The sequence below is a fragment of the Nyctereutes procyonoides genome, unplaced genomic scaffold (assembly GCF_905146905.1).
Source record: "Nyctereutes procyonoides isolate TBG_1078 unplaced genomic scaffold, NYPRO_anot_genome, whole genome shotgun sequence".
Lineage (NCBI taxonomy): Eukaryota > Metazoa > Chordata > Mammalia > Carnivora > Canidae > Nyctereutes > Nyctereutes procyonoides.
The window spans coordinates 34647097-34673368 of NW_026575044.1; the positions used below are offsets into that span (position 1 = coordinate 34647097).

Here is a 26272-nt window from a genome sequence, read left to right on the forward strand (position 1 = left end):
CCAAGGACTACTTTTCTCTTAAGTCTCACATTAAAATAGCTAAGCATGGCAGTGGTGGCCTGGGTTTTAGATCAGAATCAATTAGCACTGTAACCTCATTAACCTGTCAATGATTGAGGCATTTGAAGCGAGTAAATCTTAAAGGCCCTTCCGCTCTTAGACCCCTTAAAGTAAACAGAATTAAAACCCTACCACCTTCTACTTTTCCTATTAACTCAAAAGTATAGAAGTGCTACAGATTCTTATTACCCCAAAATATTGCCCATGTTTTTCCATTAAAATCCAGGTGAAACAAAAATGATATTAAAAAATTCATGGGAGTTAGCATTATATTATCTGGTAGTTACATTTCTCTCCTTCACCCCCACCGCACCACCTTTTTTTAAATGAGTAGCATGTGCACAGTAATTTTCCTTGTCATGAGTCTATGCCTTCCTCATAGCGCATTTTGCCAAAGCAACATTGGACATAAATGAACATTCTCAGGTATCCTAGCAACAGGATGTGATTAATCATACCTCTCAGTGCAGGGCAGATAAAATGCCTGCGAGGGAACGCAAACTCAGAATTGGCTACTGAGAAATTGGTAGTGCAATGAAGGAAGCTTGATAAGATTCCATGACAGACTTTATTATACAAAGATGGAAGCAGGTAGAAGAGTGTGTTTCAGAGACAAGACTATATCTGAGTGTAAAAATACAGTATATACATATCACATATACATGAATGTAATGCATGTATATGTACATGTACCTATTCGTAATACATACATATAATACATATATGTGCATATACATATATATATATTTGTAAATATGTGCAAAATGTCCTTTCCATTAGAAGTGACATAAAATACTGAGCTGTCAGACAAACACCCCTCCTCATTGTTGACGAGAGACATCACTGGATTACCATTTATGTGCCTGTGGTTTTAAAAAGATGAGAAACAATCATTGTGATTAAGATACTGCTTCTGTATTGCAGTGCAGAAATTGATATATATTTAGTGTTCCTCCATGGAACAATATCAACAGCCTCAAGCCTAAAATAGCTTTTAAAAATATCAATGCTCAATTTGTATAAATAAGTAGTCATGACAAGTGGAATTTTAATGTTCAATTAAATACATTTTCTCAGAAGAAAAGTTTTTCCCTACAAATTCCACTTTTATTAGATTACTGTCCATTTCTATTCTCACAGGAGGAGTGCTGCATCCAGGTTTAAAGAGAAGTAAGGGGGAAAAAAAAGAGAAGTAAGGTGCAAACCGTACTTTAATGTTTTGTTTTTAAACTAGAATCTGTGATAAAATAAAGCACAACTAGGGAAAAATGCATGTTCATTATTCTGAAAGCCTCTCTGTTATTTTATCACCTGCTTTTCTAATATAATAGTTTTCCAGGGTGTCAGCTGTAATGTAAATACCAGGTAAAAGCTCTGTTCTTCGTTGTACTTGCACTCAGTGCTAGCAGTACTAAAATTTACCTGTTGTTCTCCAGCATTTTAAGGAGGGCTGGGGCATTTCATAACTCTCAGTGTGTGTTGGCTCAATCCCAATCATTTGTGTGCAAGGCTCTGTGAGGCATGAGGAGACAGAGAGGCATGGAGTGCACACACTTCTTTCCCTAAAGGAGGCCACAATCTAGTTGGGGAAACAAACTTGTGACTAATTATGAGCCAAACATTGGAGTTAGTACTGTGGCAGAGATATAAATAAAGGGGTAAACGATCACAGCAGAACGGTGATTAATTCTGCAGGGTGTGGAGAGTTGGGGGTGGCACAAAGCAAAAGGCTTCACAGAAGGGCTGGCATCTGACTCAGCTCTAAAGGATGAACAGATTTTTGATAGGCAGGACTCACACATCCGGACATTCCAGGAAGCAGGAACAGCTTGCACATGGCGTTGAGGATGGGAGATGGAATTCTTGGCATAACTGGTCAGTGTTGTGTATGGTGCTTGAGGGATGGTAGAGGAGATAGGTTGTGGCCAAGCCTTCCAGGGTCATAAATTTCACATTCGGGCACGTGGATTTCAATCTTCAGGAGTGATCCAACTCAGGGACAGAAAAGCCATCCCTAAAATCAACAAAATCAATGAGGAGCATGTAGAAAATCACCCCGGAGAGAAATTTCATATTAAATTTGTGAACTAGCTCAATGGCAGTGAGAAAGAAGAGCATAGACCCAAGGGCCCTGTGAAAAGAGAATAGGGTGTCTGAGGGTCATATTCAGCATGAACATTGCATGGAAGGGAGAAGCCAATGACTCTGAGGCCTCGTGTTTGGATGCCTGAGGGACTAGCGGACAACTCTAAAGATGAGCAGTTTTGCAGGGAAATACAGTGATTTAACTGAAGGATGTGGTATGGTAGTGTGGTAGAAAATGCAGAGGGAGATTTCCAGGATGCAGAAAATCTTGGTATATTTTAGAGCTAGAGATATGGGTCTCAGAACCTTCTCTTCCTATGAAGGTAGCCACCGGGAGAACAAGAGACAAGATCACCCTCATTCAGAGCCAGATGAGGGGACTCAACATGAAACCTAGTGCGTCATCCCCAGTTAAGCAATGCATCTTCTGTGTCCCTTAATCAATATCCTATTGTCTTCTTTAACTATTTTTTATTTTTCTAATTTGCTGTCTTGTGTATATGTAACTAAGACAAAAAATCTAAATTGATCCCTGTAACAGAACTAAAAGCATAATAAAACTAATAAATAACATTTGTATAGCACTCAACAGTTTACAAAGCCCTTGCATGTAACCTAGGGTAGAGCACTGCTTTAGGTCTCAGTGAAGAAACACTTAGCAACGTTCTCCAGCCCCCCTTCTGAAACATCAAACCCCAAAATTTTGTGTGAGTTTCCTCCATTTCTTGCTAGCTCTGCATGTGAAATTGTTTACTTCTCACCGCATTCCAGATAAGCAGGCTCTGATCCCCACTTTATAGAGAAAAAGTCAGGGAGACGGATTGATTTGCCACAACTCACATCACTGTTGGTGTATTAAGTGATAAATTAACCCAGACTTTCATAATAAAATGATCTATTACTGTATGACAGTTTACCCACAACTTAGCAGCAGAAACCAACAATAAGCATTTATCATCTCACACAGTTTTTGTAATGTGGCCAACTGGATAGTTCTGGGGCAGGGCCTCCCATGCAATGCAGTCAAGGTGTCAGCCAGAGTCACAACCATCTGAAGGTTTGACTAAGGCTGGCGGTCAGACTGGTCGTGTGCCTGGTGAGTTGATGCTGACAGCTGATAAGAGGCCTGGGCTCCTTGTCACATGGACCTCTCTGTAGGGCTACTTGAGCGTCCCCATAATACATTATCTGGCTTCCCTTGGCGAGAGTGATCCAAGAGAGCAAGATGGAAGAATGATGGTTCTTAAGGTCCAACCTTGGGAGTCACAGTCCGTTATTTCTGCAAAAGCCTATTGATTAATACAAGACAGTCTTAATCGGTGTGGGAGGGGACTGCACAAGGACACAATTACCAGGAGGAGGAAAGACAAGGAGCATTGGGAGCATCTTGGAGACTGACTACCATACCATATTATTTATCTCCAATACTTCCATTGTCAACTTTCAGGATTTAAGATTCAGTCTTATACAAATTAAAGACATTACAAAGAAATTTTTGTCTTTAAACATGTTGCGATTCAGAATTTGAATGACATTTTTTAAAATTTGTAGAAATGTTTGAGGCCTCTAGTATACCAAAATTTGTAAACAAATAGTAAACAGTGGCTTGCCTGTTTAAAAAAAAAAAAAACTTAAATGAGGAGGTACCCCATCACACTTGGTAATGAATGAAGCCTTTAAATGGACTACTCATGTCATTTATCTGTTTAAATCATTGAAGTAAATCGTATCAAACAAGACCTCTGGAAATCACCCAAATGAGTATAATGTGCCATTAATCAAGATGCCAGTTGCTACAAATGCACAAATGTTGGAGAGGATGTGGAGAAAAGGGAACCCTCTTGCACTGTTGGTGGGAATGTGAACTGGTGCAGCCACTCTGGAAAACTGTGTGGAGGTTCCTCAAAGAGTTAAAAATAGACCTGCCCTACGACCCAGCAATTGCACTGTTGGGGATTTACCCCAAAGGTACAGATGCAATGAAACACCGGGGCACCTGCACCCCAATGTTTCTAGCAGCAATGTCCACAATAGCCAAACTGTGGATGGAGCCTCGGTGTCCATCGAAAGACGAATGGATAAAGAAGATGTGGTTTATGTATAAAATGGAATATTACTCAGCCATTAGAAACGACAAATACCCACCATTTGTTTCGACATGGATGGAACTGGAGGGTATTATGCTGAGTGAAGTAAGTCAATTGGAGAAGGACAAACATTATATGGTCTCATTCATTTGGGGAATATAAATAATAGTGAAAGGGAATAGAAGGGAAGGGAGAAGAAATGGGTAGGAAATATCAGAAAGGGAGACAGAACACGGAAGATTCCTAACTCTGGGAAACGAACTAGGGGTGGTGGAAGGGGAGGAGGGTGGGGGGTGGGGGTGACTGGGTGGCGGGCACTGAGGGGGGCACTTGACGGGATGAGCACTGGGTGTTATTCTGTATGTTGGCAAATTGAACACCAATAAAAAATAAATTTATTATTACAAAAAAAAAGATGCCAGTTGCATCAATTAAGTAGATGCCAGTGCATTCTAAACTTTTGGTGGCTGCATGAGAAAAACCTGATACATTCTCCACCTTATATTTTATTATTTTAAAAGACCAGAAGATCTAGTAGAAAAACTTGGATAAATTTTACATGCAGCTGGCATGTGGTGCATAAACTCTCAGTAATTAGCTGCATCTGTGAAATGTTGAAAGCTGACTAGAACATGGTGGCCAGAAGTATGCCATCATGAAACCAAAGCTCTCACCCCCACCATGGTGTTTCCACACACCAGCACCCTGGTACAGTGTCTTACCTAAACCTGTAACCACGCTGAAGTGGCAGGTAGAAATGGGCCCCACCAGAAATGTGGGGTTTGCTCCTGCTCGGGCTATTGCCCTGTCTCATTCATTTACAAACTGCCAGATTTCATGAGCAAGAAGCCACTTCCTCAACCTCATCTTCCTCACCACTCACTCTCTTCAGGCTCTCACAGTGTCCCTTGTGTTTCCCCCCCCTGCTCTGCTAAACCTGCTCTCTCTCAATCTAGCAAAAACCAAGTGAACCCAGAAGAGTCAGATGCTGTGGGTCCCCACCATACTTCCTAAAATTATCTGTGGCCCACAACTCCATGCTCTGTGGATCTCTGCCTCTCCGCCTTCTAATGTCGTACATCACAAAATAGAAGTAGCACTTTTGTTCTCTTGGTCACTCTCCTCAGCCCAGTCTTGTGTGCCGCCTGCCTTTGTGTTCCTATTCCCCGCTTCAGCCCCTGCCATCTTCTCAAGATGGACTTTTACCGCATTGTAATTTCAATTCAGTTCTTTCTCCCAAGCTCCACGGTCCTGTCCTGTAACACCTCAAACTCAGTTAAGTCTAAAACCGAACTCGTCATCTCCATGCCCCCATCACATTTTACCACTTCCCCCAAATTGTATCACCGTGCCCAAAGTCACCTATAAAACCATTCATCTTGACTTTTCCTTTTTCCTCGAACTTTACATTTTGTAAATCCCTGGGCCTTCTAAGTTCTGCCTTCCTACCTCTCTACTCCTGTTGCCGTGCTCAGTGACCTCTTGCCTAAACTCTGGGATAGCCCTCTCCCCATGCAAAACTATAGTTACTAAAGCAAGTTCTAAACATGGCTCTTACTCAAATAGCCTTGTCCTACGTAGCCCATACTATTTCTTTTGATGAGAATCCACACTTTCCCTGCTTCAAATTTCCTAGATCACATGTATCTTTCAAGGTCCAGATCAAATATCATTTTCTCTATAACTTCGTGGACATCCCTTTATTTCTTAAAATGATCACTTCGTCCTCTCATCTTCTTTAAACTTTTTGTACCTTTTGGGGCACATCCCATTTCATATTGTACTGTCTGTCCTTTATCTTCCCAAGTAGGTTGTAAAAGGCCTTGGTCTTATTTTATTCAGGTGTTTATCACCACAGTTCATTCTGTGGGGATTTGTACCTTGTAAGTTTATTGTTGAATAAATGACTCACTAACAAGATTTTTAAAACCCAGTAGCATATTTAATGCATCCTCATTTACTTTTGACTCACATAAATTGATTTGAGAGCATTTTTCAGCCCTTTAAACTGTGCCCAGTCATCTCTAGAAGCATGTTGGACACAGCTGAAGGAGTGATTGCATTTGGAAATTGCCATAAACTGTGGTTTCCTCTTAGTTATATCTTGTTCTAATGAACCCACTCTGCAACTGACCTGCCACTTCTCATTTCAGGGAGAGTGGAGAAGAAAAGAGAACAAAAAGCAACTCCAGGTAAGATTTGGACTAATTAGCTCCAATTATTTTCTTTCTTTACTTTCATCTTAAAAAAGAATCTATTTGCAGTTTAATATTCAAAACTCACATTAGAAAAGTAGTAATAGTTTATGGTCCTACAGTTGATTGATATTAAATTAATTAAAATAAATCAATATGTTTAGCTTTTTCACTTTCACATCAGTCATGTCCTTCTCATTGTATCATTCTATTTGAAAGATGAGGTAGAATGTGATTTTTTTTCATCATTACCCATTAAAAAGTAAGTTCTAAGACCACCAACATTAAAAATTTCAAGTTATAGGGCAGCCCAGGTGGTTCAGTGGTTTAGCGCGGCCTTCAGCCCAGGGCGTGATCCTGGAGTCCCGGGATCCAGTTCCACATCGGGCTCCCTGCGTGGAGCCTGCTTCTCCCTCTGCCTGTGTCTCTGCCTCTCTCTCTCTGTCTCTCTCTGTGTCTCTCATGAATAAATAAATAAAATCTTTTTTAAAAAATTTCAGGTTGTAAAAAAAATAGATTGTTGGGATCCCTGGGTGGCGCAGCGGTTTGGCGCCTGCCTTTGGCCCAGGGCGCGATCCTGGAGACCCGGGATCGAATCCCACGTCGGGCTCCCGGTGCATGGAGCCTGCTTCTCTCTCTGCCTGTGTCTCTGCCTCTCTCTCTGTGTGTGACTATCATAAATAAATAAAAATTAAAAAAAATTTCAAAATCTCTAAAAAAAAATAGATTGTAATGGTTGACAACCATTTTATTTTCCCAAATATCTGAGAATCTTAATTATTTTTCTTAAAACCACTTGTAGAGTTGGTGGTTTTCAGGACAGTTTTGACTACTTAACCAAAAAGAAGCTTTACATTTTGGAGAGGTTTTAAGAATTATTCCATTCCTAACTTCTAACTTCTGGTATATATCCAGAAGCAAATGATGTTTTAACACAGTGCCATTGTGCATCGTAGGGGCTAATATATGCTGACTAATACAAAAATAAGTCTTTAAATTTCTATATTTTTATGACTTGGCTTTTAGCTGAAAGTCCTGAGATAGGATAAAATTTCATTTACTGAGTAAGTCTTTGCATAAGGGCAATCTTTGAGCATCCAGTGCCTTAAAATTGCCAGTAATCCTAGATAATTCTAATTTGGCATATACAGCTGTGCACCCCACCCTTCCCAAATATCTACCTACCCGTTATTCTATAACATGAAAGAACTACCAACATAAAGACACATTGTTCCCAACCACTATCTTCTTCTCACTGCATTTTTTTTGGTCTGGTAGCAAGACAAAATTTGTTTGTTTGTAATGTGTGTTTACAAACAATGTAGTCAATAGATAAGAATCTGAATTAATCAAAAAATGTATAAACAGCCTACTCCCCTGTCCCTTTTTTCCTTCCAACCTTATCATTCATCTCAGACAACTGAGTAATGTACTACCTGTATGACTTGCCTTTTAAATGTTGTTTGCATTCTTTAAAAGCCTGATCGTTAAAACAAAAAAAGTGTGAAGGCAAGAAAATGTCTGTTTTCCTCACAGATGTGATTACCTTCATAATTGCTCCTTGAGGGAAGATTATTTATACTGTTTCTAAAAGGCTGTTGTTATGATCCTATAGGTATTGCCTTAAAGAAACTTTATAGTTTGAGAGAAAGCTAAATTGGCCACAGTGGTAAACCAGATGCCTCTTTAAGTTTCCTCTGTACTCATGGACTCCAATATTCTGTGTGTCCAAAGGTGACACAGAGAGCTAAAGACAAAGGCAAAACAAGAACTCTAGTTCCTTGACTCCTTATTCTTTCCAGTATCTCATCATCCTAACCTTTCTTTTCAAATCAAAGTGCTAGTTACTTTGGTACTGTGTTGAATTTCTAGCTTAATAAAATATTTTTCAAAAATTGCAAAATCTTTTTAAGACAATAGGATCTTTGCAGGGAACACCAGTCACCAAGGTTATGAGGAAACTCCTTTTATTAATGGAGTTAATCTACCTCAACTGATTCACAACTTGTCAGTGTGTCTGATTTTTATGAAAAAGTGAAAGAAATTTTCTATAAGAAAGTGAAGTCAAAGATAGCTAATGGACAGTGCTCAAATTATTGGAGAAGTTTTCGAGACCCCTCATTATTTCAAAGAACACAAATCCAGCCCTCACAAAATCTGTATTGGTAAAGGTAGTTTGAGTTTTTAAAATTGGGATCTATTCTTTGCTGGTGTAGTCATAAATATCACTACCTCCAGTTTATGATGCTAGTCTGAATATATGCATCTTTAGATATCAAGAATGTCATGGGAATCCCTTCTACTGTCCTGCTAGGACTTCTTTATCATTTGTTGTCCATTCTGCTCAGATTCTATGTCCTACCTGCTGAATTAGACAATGCTCCCACACCCTCTTGTTTATAGCAGGCCCATCTCCCAGCTAGGGAGATCAGTATTAGTTTCTGGACTCTTTCAATCTACTGCATCTTGTTGCACTAATGATAGAAACCAACAAATATAGAAAAAATAGTGTAGACAAAAATATGACCCATTGAAACAGGAACTTCTAGGACCCTCACTTTTTGATTGATAAGATTGGTTAATTCTTTGTTTATAGAATCTTGGACTAAGATGAAAGTTATGGAGGTAAGTTTTTATTCAGGATAAGAAATAACTTCCTAATAAGGAAACCTCTCTGGGACTGGAAAGAATGAGATTATGTTGGTAAAAGTGTACAGAGGTTAGGCCATCATCTGTAAGGAATGGTGATAAGACATTCATGAAGAGATTGATGAGATCATTCCTAAGATGTTTTCCAACTTTGTGTCTATGATTCTACTTACTATTATTACTTTAATGAAATGGCTCTACTATGTGTATCTCAATCTACATGCACACACACACACACACACACACACACACACAGTCCTAAATGCTTCACATTTCATTATATAACTAAGTGAATCATGTTCCAAAGCTTAAGCTAAGTTGGTTTGGATTGAGTTGCTCAGGAGAGCATATAGCCAATGGGGCTAAGACAATAGAATAATATATCCCTATAGTCAATTTAGCTTCTTTTGAGGAGAAAGTTGTTTCACCCTGGCTGTAGTTTCAAATATGATGTTATTTTTGATAAGCTAGGAATAAGTCACAAGATAATATGAATAACCTGGTAAGTTTAGTCATTGTGGAAAAATAATTCAAAGCATATGCCTCTCAACACTGAGCTCAGAAATCTGTGTCAAATTCATACAACACGGCCAACAATATCAAAGCTGAATTTGGTTATTTGAGTTGGTAAAGAATATTAAAAATATATGATGATATGATTTTAAAGAGGCAAAACATCATCCCAATGTCATCAATTATCTTTTTGCCCTTAAATTTTTCAAGGACCCAATTTCTTTACCAGAAAAACAAGAAAAAAATGACTAGCTGTATTCCACAGATTTTATATAAAAACTCCATTGAATTTGAAGAATTTTAACGTATCAGAAGAAAGACCCTTTTTTGGATCAAGGAACTCTTGATATTAAAAAAATACAGAATAAATAAAATCTTTAAAAAATACAAAGAAAAATTCTCATAGAGAAATGTGCTTCATAAGTTATTATTTAGAAAAAGATATACTAATTAGAAGGCTTACTAAGGTAGACTACAGAGACACCATCTGTTAAATATATATTGCTCCAGATTTTTCCAAGAAGGAGAACACTTTCAACTCTAGTTAAGTATTAAGTGAAGAATAGTCCCAATGGGCCATAGAATGGAGTATAGGTAGAGATGATAATGAGTATTGTAAAATGAAGTTGCATACTTTCCATTTATGACATTAGATCATCCCTAAAGTTGGAGAGATTTTATTCATTTGCATTATTCGCAAAACGTTACTGGTAAAGAAGAACAATGTTATTTCTTCTCAACTCAAAAAGTGAAATTTATTAACAAAAATTCAGCAATTGGTAGAATATCTGCTTTGCGATCTCAGTCCCTTGCTTACTTTTTGACTCTGATTTTCCTTCCTTTGAAATGTCCTAAAACATCAAAAGCACCTCAGTTTTAAAACTTTTAATGCATATTTAACATGCAGTCATTTAGTATAAAAAATAAAGACTTAATAAATTCTTCCATCTGTATATTAATAGCATGTTCACTTTCTTTTGTTACTCATTTATTAATGCAAATTTTCAAGTGGATTCTTACATAGCATTTTTTCTCCATACTATTACTATTTTTGCAGTGGTTTTTGCCTTGGTTCCTATACACCAACAAAAAAAAAACTCAAAAATAAGCATGAGAAGACCTAATTTGTTCTTGTTTTAACTATGGATGGCCAGGCAGCCCAGGTGGCTCAGCGGTTTAGCACTGCCTTCAGCCCAGGGCATGATCCTGGAGACCAGGATCGAGTCCCATGTCGGGCTCCTTGCATGGAGCCTACTTCTCCCTCTGCCTGTGTGTGTGTGTGTGTGTGTGTGTGTGTCTCATAAATAAATAAACAAAATCTTTAAAAAAAATTATGAATGACCAACATTAAACTTATGAAGTTAGCAAGCAAATCATGTTGGAACAAATACATCTGAGTAAATTATCATTATTTAAAAGCCTATAATTTAAGAATAATGAGAATCATTTTTCCAGTTAGAATCAAGCCTGAAAATGTGTATCATCCTAACTTGTTTATAGCTTACAAAATATCTGCTCACTCAACAATCTTGTATTGAGTATTTGAAAGTTGCTTACAGAGTAGGTCTTAAAAGTTCTCATCATAAGAAAAAAAAATTGTAACTATGGGTGTTGACAGATGTTAACTAGATTTATGGTGATCATTTTGTAATGTATATAAGTATTAAATCATTATGTTATACACCTGAAACTAATACAGTGTTGTGTGCTAATTATATCTCAATTAAAAAAAAAAAAAGCTGGTCTTGACCCTATCTTATTTGGTGCCACATAGTGGGCAGAGAAGGAATCTGAGTAAGCATTTGTAGGTTGATATATTCGGTTTGCTAAACATTTTTGTGGTCCAGGCTTTGTGCTTGATATTGTAGATGTGATGGTGAATAAGATATAGCATTTATGTACTCAATTCGTTTACTTTCAGCTGGGGAAGAAAAGCAAGGACAGATGATTATAATACAGTGTGAAGAGTGCCTTTTAGAGAATTACTGGGTGTCATGAGGATGTCAAAGAAGGCTTCATGGAAGGGAGGGAGGGGTGACTTGAGTTGATCTCTAAAGAAATTGGAGTTTACCAGGTAGAAAAGGGGAAGGGCTGGCTGTCCAGAGAGACAAAGATAAGAAAAAACTTGGCCTATTGAAGTCAGTGGTTTAATAAGACCGGAGCACAGTTATAAGCAAACAAGAGGCAGGACACACGGCCAGAAAAGTTGGCATGAGCCAAAACCAAGAGGCCACTATGCCTAGTTGGGACTTTATTCAGTAGTTGTTGAAAGCTAATGAAGTGCAAGGATTTACCCGATCTATTTGCATTTTATAGAAATCCTTCCAGAGGAAATATAGATCGGAAGGGAAATTCATTGGGGCAGGGAAATCAGGTTGGTATGCCACTTTAATTATTTAAGAATGAAAAGACGAAGGTCTGAGGAGTCTTTACTAAGACAGTGGCATCAGAGAGGGAGCTAGGGAAACAGAAAGAAGATATATATACAAAATAGAATTGGCCTGTCCAATTGGATACAGGAGGTAAAAGAGGATGACTCCTAGGTTTCCAGCCAAAGAAATGAGATGAATAGTACATCTTGCTTCAGAAGAAGGAAGGATTGGTCAACCATGACAGATGGCACAGAGAAATCAAATAAAATAGGCACTGAAAAATATCCATTGGAATTGGAGGAAAAATCTGTTGGTCACCAGAGAGAAATGATTTTTCAGGAGTTCTATAAATGCAATCTAGATAACAATGGGTTGAATGAGGGAGTTATAAACAAATGAACACAAATGCAGACCTGTTTTCTCAAAAAGTTTATCTGTGAAGGAGAAGGCAGGGAGACAGAGACGTAATCATGAAATCATCAAGTTAGGAAATTGATGTTTATTGAGGACCTGCTATTTCTGGCTCTGGGCTTGGTACCTTCTATTTTACCCTCCAAATGATCTTGTAAGGCTTGTTTATGGTCAACATTTTAAAAATCAGAAAACTGAAATGTAAGGAAATCAATTAACTTGCCTTTGGCCCCCCATATTAACTGGTGGAGCCAGAAATGGAATCGAGACAGTGATTTGCTGGAGCTAGTTGGTACTATCTGGGAGATAATTTGGAAAGAATGGTGGCCCACTCTTCTTCCCAGTTCAGTATCCAGTGAGCTCATGTACGTAGCTTAAATTTGCCATGGTGGGAGTATTTACACCACAGACATTGACAGACATTACAAGCCAGGGTTGGTTGATTCATTTGTTCCCAGAGAGCAGGTTGTTACACACTGACAGTGCATGGCTGGATCTGGGTTCGTGTGAGAACAAAGTCAAAGCAGCTCCTGCTGCCCTGCATGTGTGATCTGGCCAAGGTCACAGGTTAGCGAACAGAGAGCAAGAGTTGAGACTTGAATCCAGACCTGTAGCCCACATCCAGCCCAATACAGGCCTCAGGGCTTTTACTGAAAAGATAAGTGAAATATTCTTTCCTCATCTTCTATCCCCAGATGGCCCAGGTTGGTATAAATGAAGGCTCATATTTATCCATCTTCCAGTTCTAAGGTACCAATTTTCTGCCTCGGCCTCCCAGGCAATCCATCTCTGGTGTGTTTGCTTTTTTAAAATAGCTTTCCTGAAGAACTGGCTCTCTGAACTATGTTAATGAATTCTGTTTTTAAAAAAATAACCAATTTTCTCTGGGTTTATGGTTTCACAACAATATTTATTATTGAGCAAAATAAAGTATCTTAGATGCATTTTTCCGCCCACAAAATGGAAGACTTACATACAGGCTGTTCATTAAAAGAAGTCCTGAAGAGGTTATTTTTAAACAAACTTCATTTTCTAGCCAGTCAAATTTATGATAGAGAATGAATAACAACACAGCTGTGCCACATTATTTCGAAAATACCTTAAATTCCATTGTATAGCACTGCATTTAAAACAGTGCCTTGATGCAAACTAAACAAATCTGAAATGGTGAGTAGCTAATGGAGGAGAAATCACCATGTCTGACCACACAGTCAAAGTGCAAACATGAAAACATATCCCTGAACTTCTCTCCACGTGTTTAATTTGGGTTGCTATTATGGCATATGGGGCAGGGTTTATTTGCACTCAGTTGAGACTTGAAACATGGTTTCTCTAGGTGGCAAGGGAGAAGTATTCTATTTAGGGGCATCATAATAGAACTGAAAAAGAAACTTACCTGAGTTGATTCTCACAGGACATATATATGTTGCATTCACTGGGATGAAGAAATGAAAAAGAGTTTGGTAAATTTGTTAGTCAAAAATTATTTCAAGCTTACATCTTAAATTAAATATTCTGTTTTTAAAAAGAAAAAAGCTATAAGGAATTCCCAATTAAAATGGAAAGTAACACAAATACAAATGGACTTCCAGATCTGATAGATCTCGTTCAGGCAGCACAGACCAAAGCAGGTCCCCACAAAGTTAGGCTCATGCTAGTTTGAATGTACTGTGGAAGTTGCATCAAAGGGCATTCTATGTGTATATATTAGTCAATGTCATAGTAATTAAACTTTAATCTGACACGAATTGGGAATGAAGCATTCTAGGTAAGTGCGTATTTTGATTGCTAAAAATGGCACTTCTACTAACAAAGGATTAAAAATGCCCACAGAAATTGAAGATAGCTGATCCTCAGGCTTTCTTGTGAAAGGAGTCTTAAGTCGTGCCTGATTTTCCCACAGAGAAAACAATGAACTTGTATTTCTAACCAAGGAACAAATGCCCAACTTTTTTTTCTTTTCATAGAAATGACCACAAACATTTTAATCAACTGTAAATGATATACTTGTACGCTGTGTAACTGAAAACCTTCTAAAGTGAATGTAAGTCATTTGAGCTGAGCAATACAGGAATCGATCACATAAACTGTCCTATTATTTCACTGCAAATTCCCAGATAAGAGGATTGGCAGGGTAGGAGGGAAGCCATGAGACTGTAAGGAAACAAGAAGGCCCTGAAGTCTGCTCACCCCATAAATGAGGTTATGACTTGAGTGGAGGAATTCTGAAAGGGGTGGAGCCTTAGTTGGCAAAGTAGGGGGTCGGGGGGGTTACACAGTGTGAGGAATATCAAGCACCAGGGGACTCTTCAGAAGCAGCTGCATAACCTGAACAACTAATTCATACTGAGGGGCTAATGAATGGCCATGAATTAATACATTAATTCATGATAGCATATTTAAATTTTGTTCAATGATATCATGGGTGTCTTGGCTTCCATTTGAACTATTTACAGGAGAGGGTGGCTCTAATGGTCCATGCCTTTGTTTAAACATCTTTGCCTTATTAGAAACCTCTCAGAATATCTCTTGAATGCTAACTCTGCTTGCTTGTCTGTATTTGCTTACACATCTTCACTATGCCCTAGTTATTAGCATGACTATAAATCTCTAATATATTTCTCACTGCACAGAAACAACTGTATTTCTCAGCCAAATGTGATCCTTTCTTCCTTAAAAAGATCCCTGAAATGCAATTCTACCCATGCCTTCTCCGAGAACATACAGCTCTAGGTTTCACTGATACATTGAGACAAACAAAACACCACATTAAATTTCATAATAATTTGCTTATTTGGTTTTTTTTCCTCTTCCCTCTTCCCTTCCTCTAGACCAGCAAGCCATTAGAAATATAATGCAAAGTATATGTGTAAATTTAAATTTTTGAGTAAGCCACCTTTTAAAAACTAAAAAGAAATAGATGAGATTAATTTGATCATATGCTACTTAACCAAATATATTTAAAGTATTATCATTTCAAAATATGAGCAATATAAAAAATTGTAAATAAAATGCTAGAAACAATGCATTTGCCAGACATGTGTATTACAATAGAAATTAATGGAGTACATGGCTATGGAGCCCTGCAGAGTGAGCCTTTCTCAGCAACATGCCTCATTCTGGAATGCCTTTTTTGGAGACTGATGTCTTTGCAGGTTCTGTTTGCTTCATTTCTAAGCTAGGTTTTAATGAAATCGAAAAATGTAGTGAAAACAAAGACAGAAGGTGCCCTTGTGGTTCTGTTTTGCCCCTGGTGCCTCCCCCAGGGCCTGGAAGAAGCAGACTCTCAGGAAGTATTGGTTCAACAAACGAAGGAGCAAGTGGCTTTGTTAAACCATCAGACACAGAAAATGTCCCTGTGGGTTTCATGAGGAAAGAGGTCCCTAAGAATGATGGGAGAGAATCACAAAGATAGAACAGGAGAAAAACAGAGAAATGGAAACACATGAGAAGGGGATGAACACTCATGACTGTGCCTCTGAAAAAGCACAAAGAATTCTCTCCAGCCAACCCCAGAGCTGTAACCTTTCCTTATCCATAAATTATACTGAAAACCCTATTAATTCTGCATGTAAATTTCTGCATTCTAATTCAATTTGGAAGTAAAGTCATTCATTTATTCATTCATTTATTGGAGAACTATTAAAAGAATATTTATTATTTGCTACTCTGTGTCAAGGGCAAAGCACCAAAGTTATATTTGAGATGTGGAGAAATCTCAAGAATATAAAAAAATATATATATTTGATTTGATTGTTGAGGGTAGAGGATTCAATGGTATTTTCTGAATTTTGCCTTTAGATCCATGATTGATGAATCTTGATTGCCCTGGAATAAGCCTATTTGCCTGAAGAGATAATGAATATTACCTTTTCAGTGTCACTGCAGCATTATAAACAAAGAACAAAAATCACTCTCTCTCTCCCTTTTTTTTTTTTTTTGGTAATTCTGTCATTACACTGTCGATTTTCAGTATTCTGCTATGATTTTTAAAATATGTATGTAAGTACAAGGAAAATTATTTGCATACAGCATTTCTATCCTGCTTGCCTATGTGCTCATGGAAACAGGAGTCAACATTTAGAAGTGATTTGGGGACTGGACTGAGAAGAGATTACAGGGTTTCATTCACATTTATCTCATACGTTTAGTGCAATTCTTTGTTGCATCTCTTTTAATTGCAATCAAACACGTTTATCAGTAACTCATTTGCCATTAATATAGGGGCCTCTAAGTTTTAGAAAATAATAGGATATGAGTGACGATTTCTCCATTTTGTCAAGGAATGTTTGATTATTTTTTTTATTGCAAAGCGAACCGAACTAATGTTTGCATGCCTTCCTCGTGTTTGCAGCTAGCCAGGCCATGTCAGCAGTGAACAGTAGTGGTCATTGTGTGCCAGTGGGACAGATGTGCACTGACTTCCTGGGAATTTTAAGGACATTTATGAAAAGTCAAGCAATAGCATTCAAAGTATCCTTAATCAACATGTGTGTAGCACTACTTCTATAAGGTTAAAATAAATGCATCATATTAAAAATATGTAACTTCTACTTAATTCATATGTAATTATAGTTTTTAAAATATTAATAAATGACATTAAAATCATTACAGTGATTTATCTAAAACAATTTTTGGCCGAAAATACCAAACATGCAAAAAGTTATGACTATATAATTTATTATGATTTTTAAATGTTTTTTATTGAAGTATATAGTTGACACACAGTATTACATTCGTTCCAGGGGGGGCAACATAATGATTCAACAAGTGTATATGTTATGCTGTGCTTACCAAAACTGTCAGTACCATCTGTCAATGTTATTGCAATACCATTGACTATAGTTGCTATGCTGTACCTTTTATCCTTGTGACTTACTCATTCCATGACTGGAATATTATGATATTTTTGATTTTTGAATAAATGGAAGAGTTAGCATCTTTGTTCTTTATTTAACCTGATGCCAAAGTGCAGAATATTTTTTGAAAAGTAAAATGTAAATTCACTACTAAAAATTAACTTTCTGGCATTCGTTAAGAAAATAAGAAAAAATCATTTTCCTCCTCCATGTGAGGAAGAAAATTGAAAGACAGAGAACCAATTGAATACTTTTTAACTTTATAGCAGAAGTCTTTAAGTAACAACTTCCTAACACAACTAGATTAGTTCCTGGTTCCACGTTCAAGTACCAGTAATGTCCTTTTCTTAGTGTTCTGATTATAATTGCAGTATTTGAATTTCACTGAACTTTTCAGAAAGCATTTTAAGTTGGCAGTAGTCAGAGTCTTTGAGAGATTTTAAAAATCAAACAAACAAAACTAAATGGCCTGAAAGATGGATTCCATTACCTCTTGTTTTTCAGTTAGGTATAGTGATTGTTGGCAGAAATAGATAAAGCAAACAGATGCCTGGGGTCGCATTGCATTTTTTTTCTTTTCTCTCCAAAGAGTATCACATTGGGTACAGTATCCACACAGTAGGATCTAGTACAGTGTAACTTAGGCATCATACTCTTTCAACTAGTAAGTTTTCAACTATAACATTGTAACTCATAAAATAATGTCAAAGGAAGATCTTTGTTCTGGGTGAAAAATAAAAGATTTGCCTATAAGATGGCATATAGGGCTGAACTTTTAGTTTGTATTTGCTGATAGAAATGTAAACACCAAGGCTAAGATGTCACTACTTTAGGTTTTTTTTTTGACATTCGACTTCAGAATTTGCATAAGTAGTATGATACAGTACAGTTTAGTACTCAGAATGACACCATAATCATTATGCTTTAATAGAGGGCCTATGTAAAGGACAGACACATGTGTATATCTCTGGAGAAGATCTACATGCTTCAGGGATGTAACTTAAAGGTGAAATAATTCAGAGCTTCATAAACCATCAGAAGCGAAGCAGCTGTTTATCAACTCTCCACTCCCCCGCCCTCAGCCTCTGGTTCTAGGGGCTGTTCTAGGGATCAGCTGTGCAATATGGTACCCATCCTAAACAATACTACTGTATTGTACACTTATAAATTTGCTAAAAGGTGTAGACTCATGTTACCTAACCTTACTACAATAAAATAACATTTTAAATTAATTAATTAAAGGAAACAGTCAAGTTTTATATAGCAGGAGGCATTGACTAACTAACTATAGGTAGAATTACACTAACAAGGTAACCAAAATGTCAAAACTGATCATACGATGGTCCAGACCTTTGCTCAGGTCCAGACCTTTGCTCACGTTTGGAAAATACTGGTGTCACGCAGTAGTTGGGGAATTTTGAGACCACTTAGCTCCATCTGAAGTAGTGAGAAATATGATCTTAAGAGAAGCTTTTCCTTTTTCTGTATGTTTGAAAATTTTCATAATTAAATGTCAGAAGACTAAAGAAAAGCATGGCAACTGTGCCTTTGTTTTCCCTCCTGTTGAAACCCTACAATGCAACTCTAGTCACATCATATTTCCAGAAGTGGCTATTGAGTTGGGCAGTCAGATCATGTCTTCCAAACAGTTCAGACAAGCAGAGGGAGAAAGGTTTCTTCCCTCTTTTTTTTCCCCCTGAAACTGGAGAGAAAGAAGAAATGAAATCCAGTCTACTTCAGCTTTGGGAACTTATCTAGAAAAGAAAATTTCCTACTTCTTCTATGCCCTTCAGACTAGCTGATGCTGCTCCTTGTCCTCTTTTCACCAATTTGAACCCTCCAGTACACATACTCAATCTGCATTCATAATTATATCATATACACTGTTACACTGCCATGAAGTATATGCATTTTTGAATTCTGCCTATGAATTTTGCACATTTTTATGTTCAACTTTTTTTAAGATTTTATTTATTCATGAAAGACAGAGAGAGAGAGAGAGAGAGAGGCAGAGACGGGCAGAGGGAAAAGCAGGCTCCATGCAAGGAGCCTGATGTGGGACTCAATCCTGGATCCCAGGATCATGCCCTGAGCCAAAGGGCTGCTCAACTCAACTCAACTCAACTGCTCAACTCAACTGCTCAACTCAACTGCTGAGCCACCCAGGCATCTCTATTTTTAACCTTTTAACTGGTTTTTCAAATTATAAATAATCTGCTTCAGTAGGCTCATGTTTTTCTTTTCTTTTTTTCCAGTTGGTCATTATCCATAAGTAAAGATAGAATTAAATACTGGGATACCACTTTAGGTAGAGTGGGTAAGGGACGATCTCTCTCAGGAGCTGATATTTGAACTGAATCATGAGTGATGTGAAGGAATGAGTGTCATGAGCAAATCTTACAGAAGAAGGAATGGCAAGTACAAAGGCCCTAAGGCAGAATAAGCTTGGTGGATTGAAAAAAAAAAAAAACAGAAAGAAAGTCAGCAGGACTGGAGCAGAGTGAACAACGGTGAATATGTAGGCAGTGCCTAGATTATGTGGAGCCATATAGACTGTAGTAAAGAGTTTCAATCATCTGATGAGCACAATAGAAAATCACTGCAGAATTTTATTCAAGGAAATGAAATGATTTTTTTTTTTATTTTTTTTTTTTATTTATTTATGACAGTCACAGAGAGAGAAGGAGAGAGAGGCAGAGACATAGGCAGATGGAGAAGCAGGCTCCATGCACCGGGAGCCCGATGTGGGATTCGATCCCGGGTCTCCAGGATCGCGCCCTGGGCCAAAGGCAGGCGCCAAACCGCTGCGCCACCCAGGCGCATAAAAAAAATGATTTTTTTTTTAAGCACTCTAGCTTGGGAAGGATTCTAGAGGAAAGAAAGTGGAAGTGGAGAGAACATTTCCAGAGTTATTAAAGGAAGCCAGGAGAAAAATGAAGTGGTCTAGAATGGGGTAGTTTCCATGGAAGTTATGACACACTATCAGATTTAGGATGTATTTTTGAGAAAGAAATGACAGTGAATACTGATAGAGTGGATGTAGGTGGCTAAAAGAGGGATAAAGAATGGCTCCAGGTTTTTGGTTTGATCAAGCTGGTAATAATACTATTAGCAGGGATGTGACCAAACATGAGAGGACCAATTTGGAGAGCTGGGGATAAGAGGAGATTTCTATTTTAGATATGTTAAATTTGAGATGTCTATTACCTACCTAAGCAGAGTCACTTCTTGGATATCTATTGCAGTGATCTAGGTGAGAAATAATAGTGGCCTGAAGTAAGGAAATGACAGTGGGGCTTGGGGAAGGTGATGAATTCGAGAAATCTTTGAAGAAAGCATAAACAGGAATTTGATTATTAATGACAAGTGAGCCATGAGGGAATGCAGGAGGAATTCCAAGGCCTCTGATTTTGATGACTGAGTGGTGCCCAAGGGGGAGAACTGGGGGAGAAGTGTGATTGGCAGAGAAGAGGAGAACTTCATATTTAAGTAGGTATGGTTTTAGTGCTTACAGGAGACCCAAAGCCATGTGCACTGAACACATTCTTATTTGAGACTGGAGCTCAAGTGAGAGACCCGTTTAGAGACTTGGGAGTCAGCATTGTAAATATACTTGTTATCAATGTCAACAAGGTAGATGAGATTACTAACAGCTAGTAGTGCAAAAACGTAAAGAGATTGTGTTTCGGATGAAAAGAAAAGGCTTGACGTGGATCATAGTGGTTAGCAAAACAATTCCAAAAATGCAGAGAAGGGGGAGATTACTATAAATCAGATACATCCTTTCAAGCTCCTTTTCAGCCAGAATACAATGAGTCAGTATTGGACATGAGTGTAAGTCTCGTATCCAAAGAGTAAAACCTATGACCATAGAACAGGACGATAAAGAATTTAGAAACTGAGACTTTGATTTTGAATTCTTAGGTAGCTCCATACACACTCTTGGTGGGAATACAAAGTGTTGTAGCCATTGTGGAAGAAGAGTATGAGGTTTCTCAAAAACTTAAAAAATGGAAGCACTGCATAATTCAGCAAATCTCACTTCTGGATATTTATCCAAAGGAATTGAAATCAGGATCTGGAAGAGATATTTTACACTCCCATGTTCACTGCAGCTCTAGTCATGATAGGCAAGATGTGAAAAGAACTTAAAGGTTCATTGAAAGATAAGTGGATAAAGAAAATGTGATATATACATAAATGGAATACTAGTCAGCCTTTAAAAAGAAGGAAATTCTATAACATTCAGCAACATGGATGAACCTTGATGATATTAAGTGAAATAATCCGAACCCAAAAAGACAAGTATTGTATGATTCCACTGACATTAGGTGTCTAAAATAGTCAGTCATAGAATCAGAGAGTGGAATGGTGGTACCAGGCAATAGGGGAAGGGGAAAAATAGAAAGTCACTAGTCAATGAGCATATAAGTTTCAGTCAAGCAAGATGAATATGCGCTACAGTTCTGCAGTCTAACATTGTACATATAGGCAATAGTAATATATTGTACACTTAAGCATTTAAGAGGGATGGTCTTTGTATTTGCAGATGATATTCAGGTTGAGCAATTGTCTTCCAGGCAATTGAGGTCAGCAGAAGACAAGCAGGAAATGATAGAGGCTGACCCCATAACCAGGCTGCAAGGAGGGTGCCGGCCATCCAAATAAACCCAGTTCTTGTCGCTCTAAAATCTGTGAACACTCCCTGCCCCACAACTGCCTCTCTAGAATGATAGAAGGTCTGTGTCTGGGAGGACCCTAGAAATTATTTGGTTCTAATTATCTTTTTACAAACATATTGAATGAAGCTATGAGACGGTAGCTTATTAAAAGTCACACCATCTGCTTTTGGGTGCAGCCTGTGAGGATATTGGAAGCATTCCTGTTGGGCTTGGATACTATTTATAGGACTTTTTTCAAAAGAAATGAAACCAATCTCATGTATGCCCTCTGAATGCCTAGTGTCCGAATCTACTCCTGGAGAGGGTGGTGTGTAAAGGTTAAGAGTTCTGGCCATAGTCTCAGACTCCCAGGGCTAGAGTCCCTGCTCTGTCCCTCCAGAGTCTCAGCCTCAATTGACTTACTCCCCTTATTTGTCAAATGGAGATAATACTAGTATTATCTCACAGAGTTGTAATGAGGATTGAGTGAAATAATACCTGTCAAGCCCTGGGCCTAAGCCTTAGCTCATGGTATGTTAACAATAAATTTTAACAATATTTTTTATTGCCCTTGATATTACTTTATATTACTTGCCCCATCCTTTAGCATCTAGGATAGAAACGTTAATAACAGACACCCAGAGGTTTGTTTTCCTGGCATGTAGTGGGAATAAAACAAGTGTTTGTTCAGACAGTGACAAAGAAAGGGAAAAGAAAGCAGAATGTTGAGTGGGGGAGAGTGTGGTGCTGCAAGATCTGTCTTCATTGTCTGGCTCATATTCTGAAACATGGAAATGTAGAAGGTATTTGTATTATTGATATTACCCATTTTTTTGATCTGTGAAATAGGCAACCAGCATTTTTCACATAGTATAGGAAAGATCAAGAAGGAAGGGGTGTGTGTGTCTGTGTGTTTTAAGCATGGCAGACAATTATGGAGGTTTGCCCACTGTTTTCACTGCTTACCCCGATTCCTTGTACCTCATAGGTTGTCCAGTGGAGTGTGTCTGTGTGCTAGTCAGAGGCACAGAGAGGACGGAGACAAAGGGCTTTCCCTAGTGAGCTTGCATGTGGCAGAACCAGGTGACACGAAGTATTTAGATAACGACAGAAGCCTCTACAGATCATGTGGTGTAAGGGTTAGGAGCCTGGACCCCATAGCCAGATCCCTCCTGAGTTTGGTTTCAGCACTTGGCAACTTTGCACAATTTGCTGTAATTTTATTAAAAGGATAACCACTTGAGATCTCGAACATTCTTATGAATGTCATATAAAGTCATAGGAATCTTAATACCATTCTAATTTGCTTCTCAAAGGAATCAGTACAACGTAAACAGGAATGTGAATAGGAAAAATACAATGTAAATAGGAAAAGCATGGTGACTGCATGATAACGAAAACTTATTTATTTATTTATTTATTTATTTATTTATTGCCCCATTTGCTAGAATCTCAAAGCTGAAATGAACATTAAGACATTTTGTAGATGAGAGAATTAGGACCCAGGGAGGCTGGGTTCATTGGTTTCCCCACAGATAAATGTAGAATCAGACCGGCCCATTTTCAGTGCTGTTCTGACTTCAGAGACTGCTGCTTGGGCTAGCCTTCTCAGCACCTCACTGAATATGATCTGTACTCCGTTTTCTACAAAGCATGCCATAAAGTGTGGGATCCCCTGCCCAGGGATCCTGGCACGGGCACAGGTGCACTCAGCAGCCTGCAGTGCATAGAGGCTGCTCCAGCGAGAATGCAGCTCTATGAAAAGGGCACTGAATATGCACAGTGGAACTGGATCTTGCCCTGTTTCTCTTTTTCATTTGTATTTCCTTTCAGTTAATTTTGTTAACTAACTAAAAATTAGTTAACCAAGTTTGAAATCTTTAGAAAAATGAAATACGTGGGTTTACTCCTATGATCTTTACATTTGTACTTAGGTTAATTAAATAATTAATCCATTATTTATAATAATGCTTCCAAAAGCGTATTGAAATGAGAACTGTTTATATGAAGGAGGCTTTAAATCTCAACCACATTTATAGTCAAGTGATTGCAATAATTATTTTTTGAAACCAGATCATTTAAAAATGAAATAGCTATTTTTGAAAGTATATAAAACTGATGTCCCGTGTATGAACATCTTGCACAATTTAACATTATTTTATTGAAGGGATACCCATTTGAGATCTTAACCTTTTTTATGAATTCTTTATAAAGTCATAGAAATCTTAATGCCTTTCTAATTTGCTTCTAAAAGAAAATAATTTGGAAAATGCCGGCGAAAGCAGCATAGAAAGCATTTAACATAAACTAAAATCATTAATACTTAATGGAAAAACATAATAATCCATTCTAAGGCATTTTAAAACAGCTACTATAAGATGATCATCCCTTCTAGGAGGCTAGAAAGTTCTTCAAAACTGGTGCTTCCAGTCTTATTCAAAGACAGACTTGATGGAAATAGAACCTGTAAGACCCAAGGATTAGAAGGAAGTGTATGGGGAGGTTCAAATGTCTTCAGTGTCATTGCTATGTGTCATCACAGATTTCCACCAAGCTTGCTCTTGCCCTTGGTTCCCCATGGGACTGTTGGGTCAGAGGTTCTTCTGTATTTACTGAAGAGTAGGGATGCCCTTTCAGAGTTTCTTCAATTTCAGAATAGCAAAATTCAGTTCTGCAAATAGTTGGTAATGTCAGTTAGCCAAATTTGTCTGCAGAAGTCCTTTTTGTTTTGAACCAGTGAGGCCCAAAGACAAGAAATACTTGGGTTAACTTAATGAAACCAAAATCACAGGGTCCTTGTTCACAAATTTCTAAGAGTATTTCATCATTTTCTGTCTTGTTTTCTCTTATGTTACTATGTTCTGTTGATGATCACTCTTGAGCTATCTCAAGCCTCCTTCCTGGGTGGCCGCACAACCACAGCTTTCTCTGTCCCAAGGCTCATAGGATAGAAGGAAAGAATACTGGTGGGGTAGATTTGGAGGCAGAATTCTGGAGCCAAATCCTTGTTCTACCTCTAGCTTTATAATTTTGGGTAACACCTAAACTCACTATCTCTTTCTCCTTCTCTCTCCATCTAAAATATATATATATTTTTAATTTTAGCAAAGTGATGTATACACAGTTAAAGTATTTGATACAACAAAAGTTTTTTTGTTCTGATGCAACAGAAGTTTTTCTTTTTTTAACTAGCTTTCTCTACAATGATTTGCCTAGTTAAGCAACACTCTCCCTTCCCTAGATGTGCCCCACTGACCACTGCTCACAACTAGCTGAACACTGGAGCCTCTGAGGCTGCCTCTCTAACCTACCTGTAAACTTCTGACACCGCCCCCTCCCCTCGTGGGGATATATGTGGATCAGGAGTCAATTGTGTTTCTAAACCTGCTGTGCCAATTATACTTATTTGTATAGTTATTCAATGCAGTTATAAAATATGTAAACCAAGGACATATAGGTACATAAAAGAATTGCTATTTCTATAAAAAATGCTCTGGAAAGACTCAATAATGTTGAGTCATTAAAAATAAAATGCTATAGAATAAGGTGTGAATATAATGGTTAAATATTAGGAAAAGACTCAAATCTCAAAGGATTTTGTTTTGTGTCTTCAAGTTCTCAATATACTTTAATGGAATTGAAACTAGAAATTATAGATGATATGGGCATGGCTTATGTAAAAAAAAGTGTAGAACTGGAAATATGTAGTTATATTCTATATGCAGAAATCTAGGTCATGTTCCCATGAAATTCTTCTGGTATTAATTTTTTTCTTTTTCAAATTTTTATTTAAATTCTAATGAGTTAATATATAGTGAAATATTGGTTTCAGGAATAGAATTTAGTGATTTGTCACTTACATATAACACCTGGTACTCATCATAAGTCTGGTATTAAATTAGATAAAGTTCACATAAAATGCTAGCAGAATGTCTGATTTTTTTTTGCGTGTCTGATATTTAATAAGGATTCAGTACATCCTAGATATTATTGTGGTTATTACTAATTTAATAATTGTGCATCCAAGTAATTTTAGAAGAAAACAGAAAAGAAGGTAAAGTTAGACCAAATTAATATTTCAAAAGAAAATATTGGGACAAATTTTCAAATCCAACAACAAAATGTTAGACAGCAGAGAACCTAAACTTCACTGTGATTATTTTTGTATCAGAACACCAGTATATAAAATTAAGGGTATTGATAATCGCATTTCTGCAAGGTTTAGTTGGAGGGGAAAAAAAATCTGATTCATTCATGAAGTGTAACCGTATTTAAGTTTTAATAACAAATTGCCACGCAGTCTTAGGAAACTGTCCAATATTTTCCTATCTTTCCTTTTAGGTTAGGTAAGGATGATGGTAAACAACACAATTAGTTTCT

General features: G+C 37.6%; 1 protein-coding gene across 1 annotated transcript in view; it reads left to right on the forward strand.

Moving 5' to 3' along the window:
* Positions 1-26272, forward strand: part of CHST9 (carbohydrate sulfotransferase 9) — a 233559-nt gene that overhangs the window by 101839 nt on the left and 105448 nt on the right. The window contains exon 3 of the mRNA XM_055324387.1: positions 6386-6424. Coding sequence (XP_055180362.1) covers positions 6386-6424 — 39 coding nt within the window. The remainder of the gene's footprint in view (positions 1-6385; positions 6425-26272) is intronic.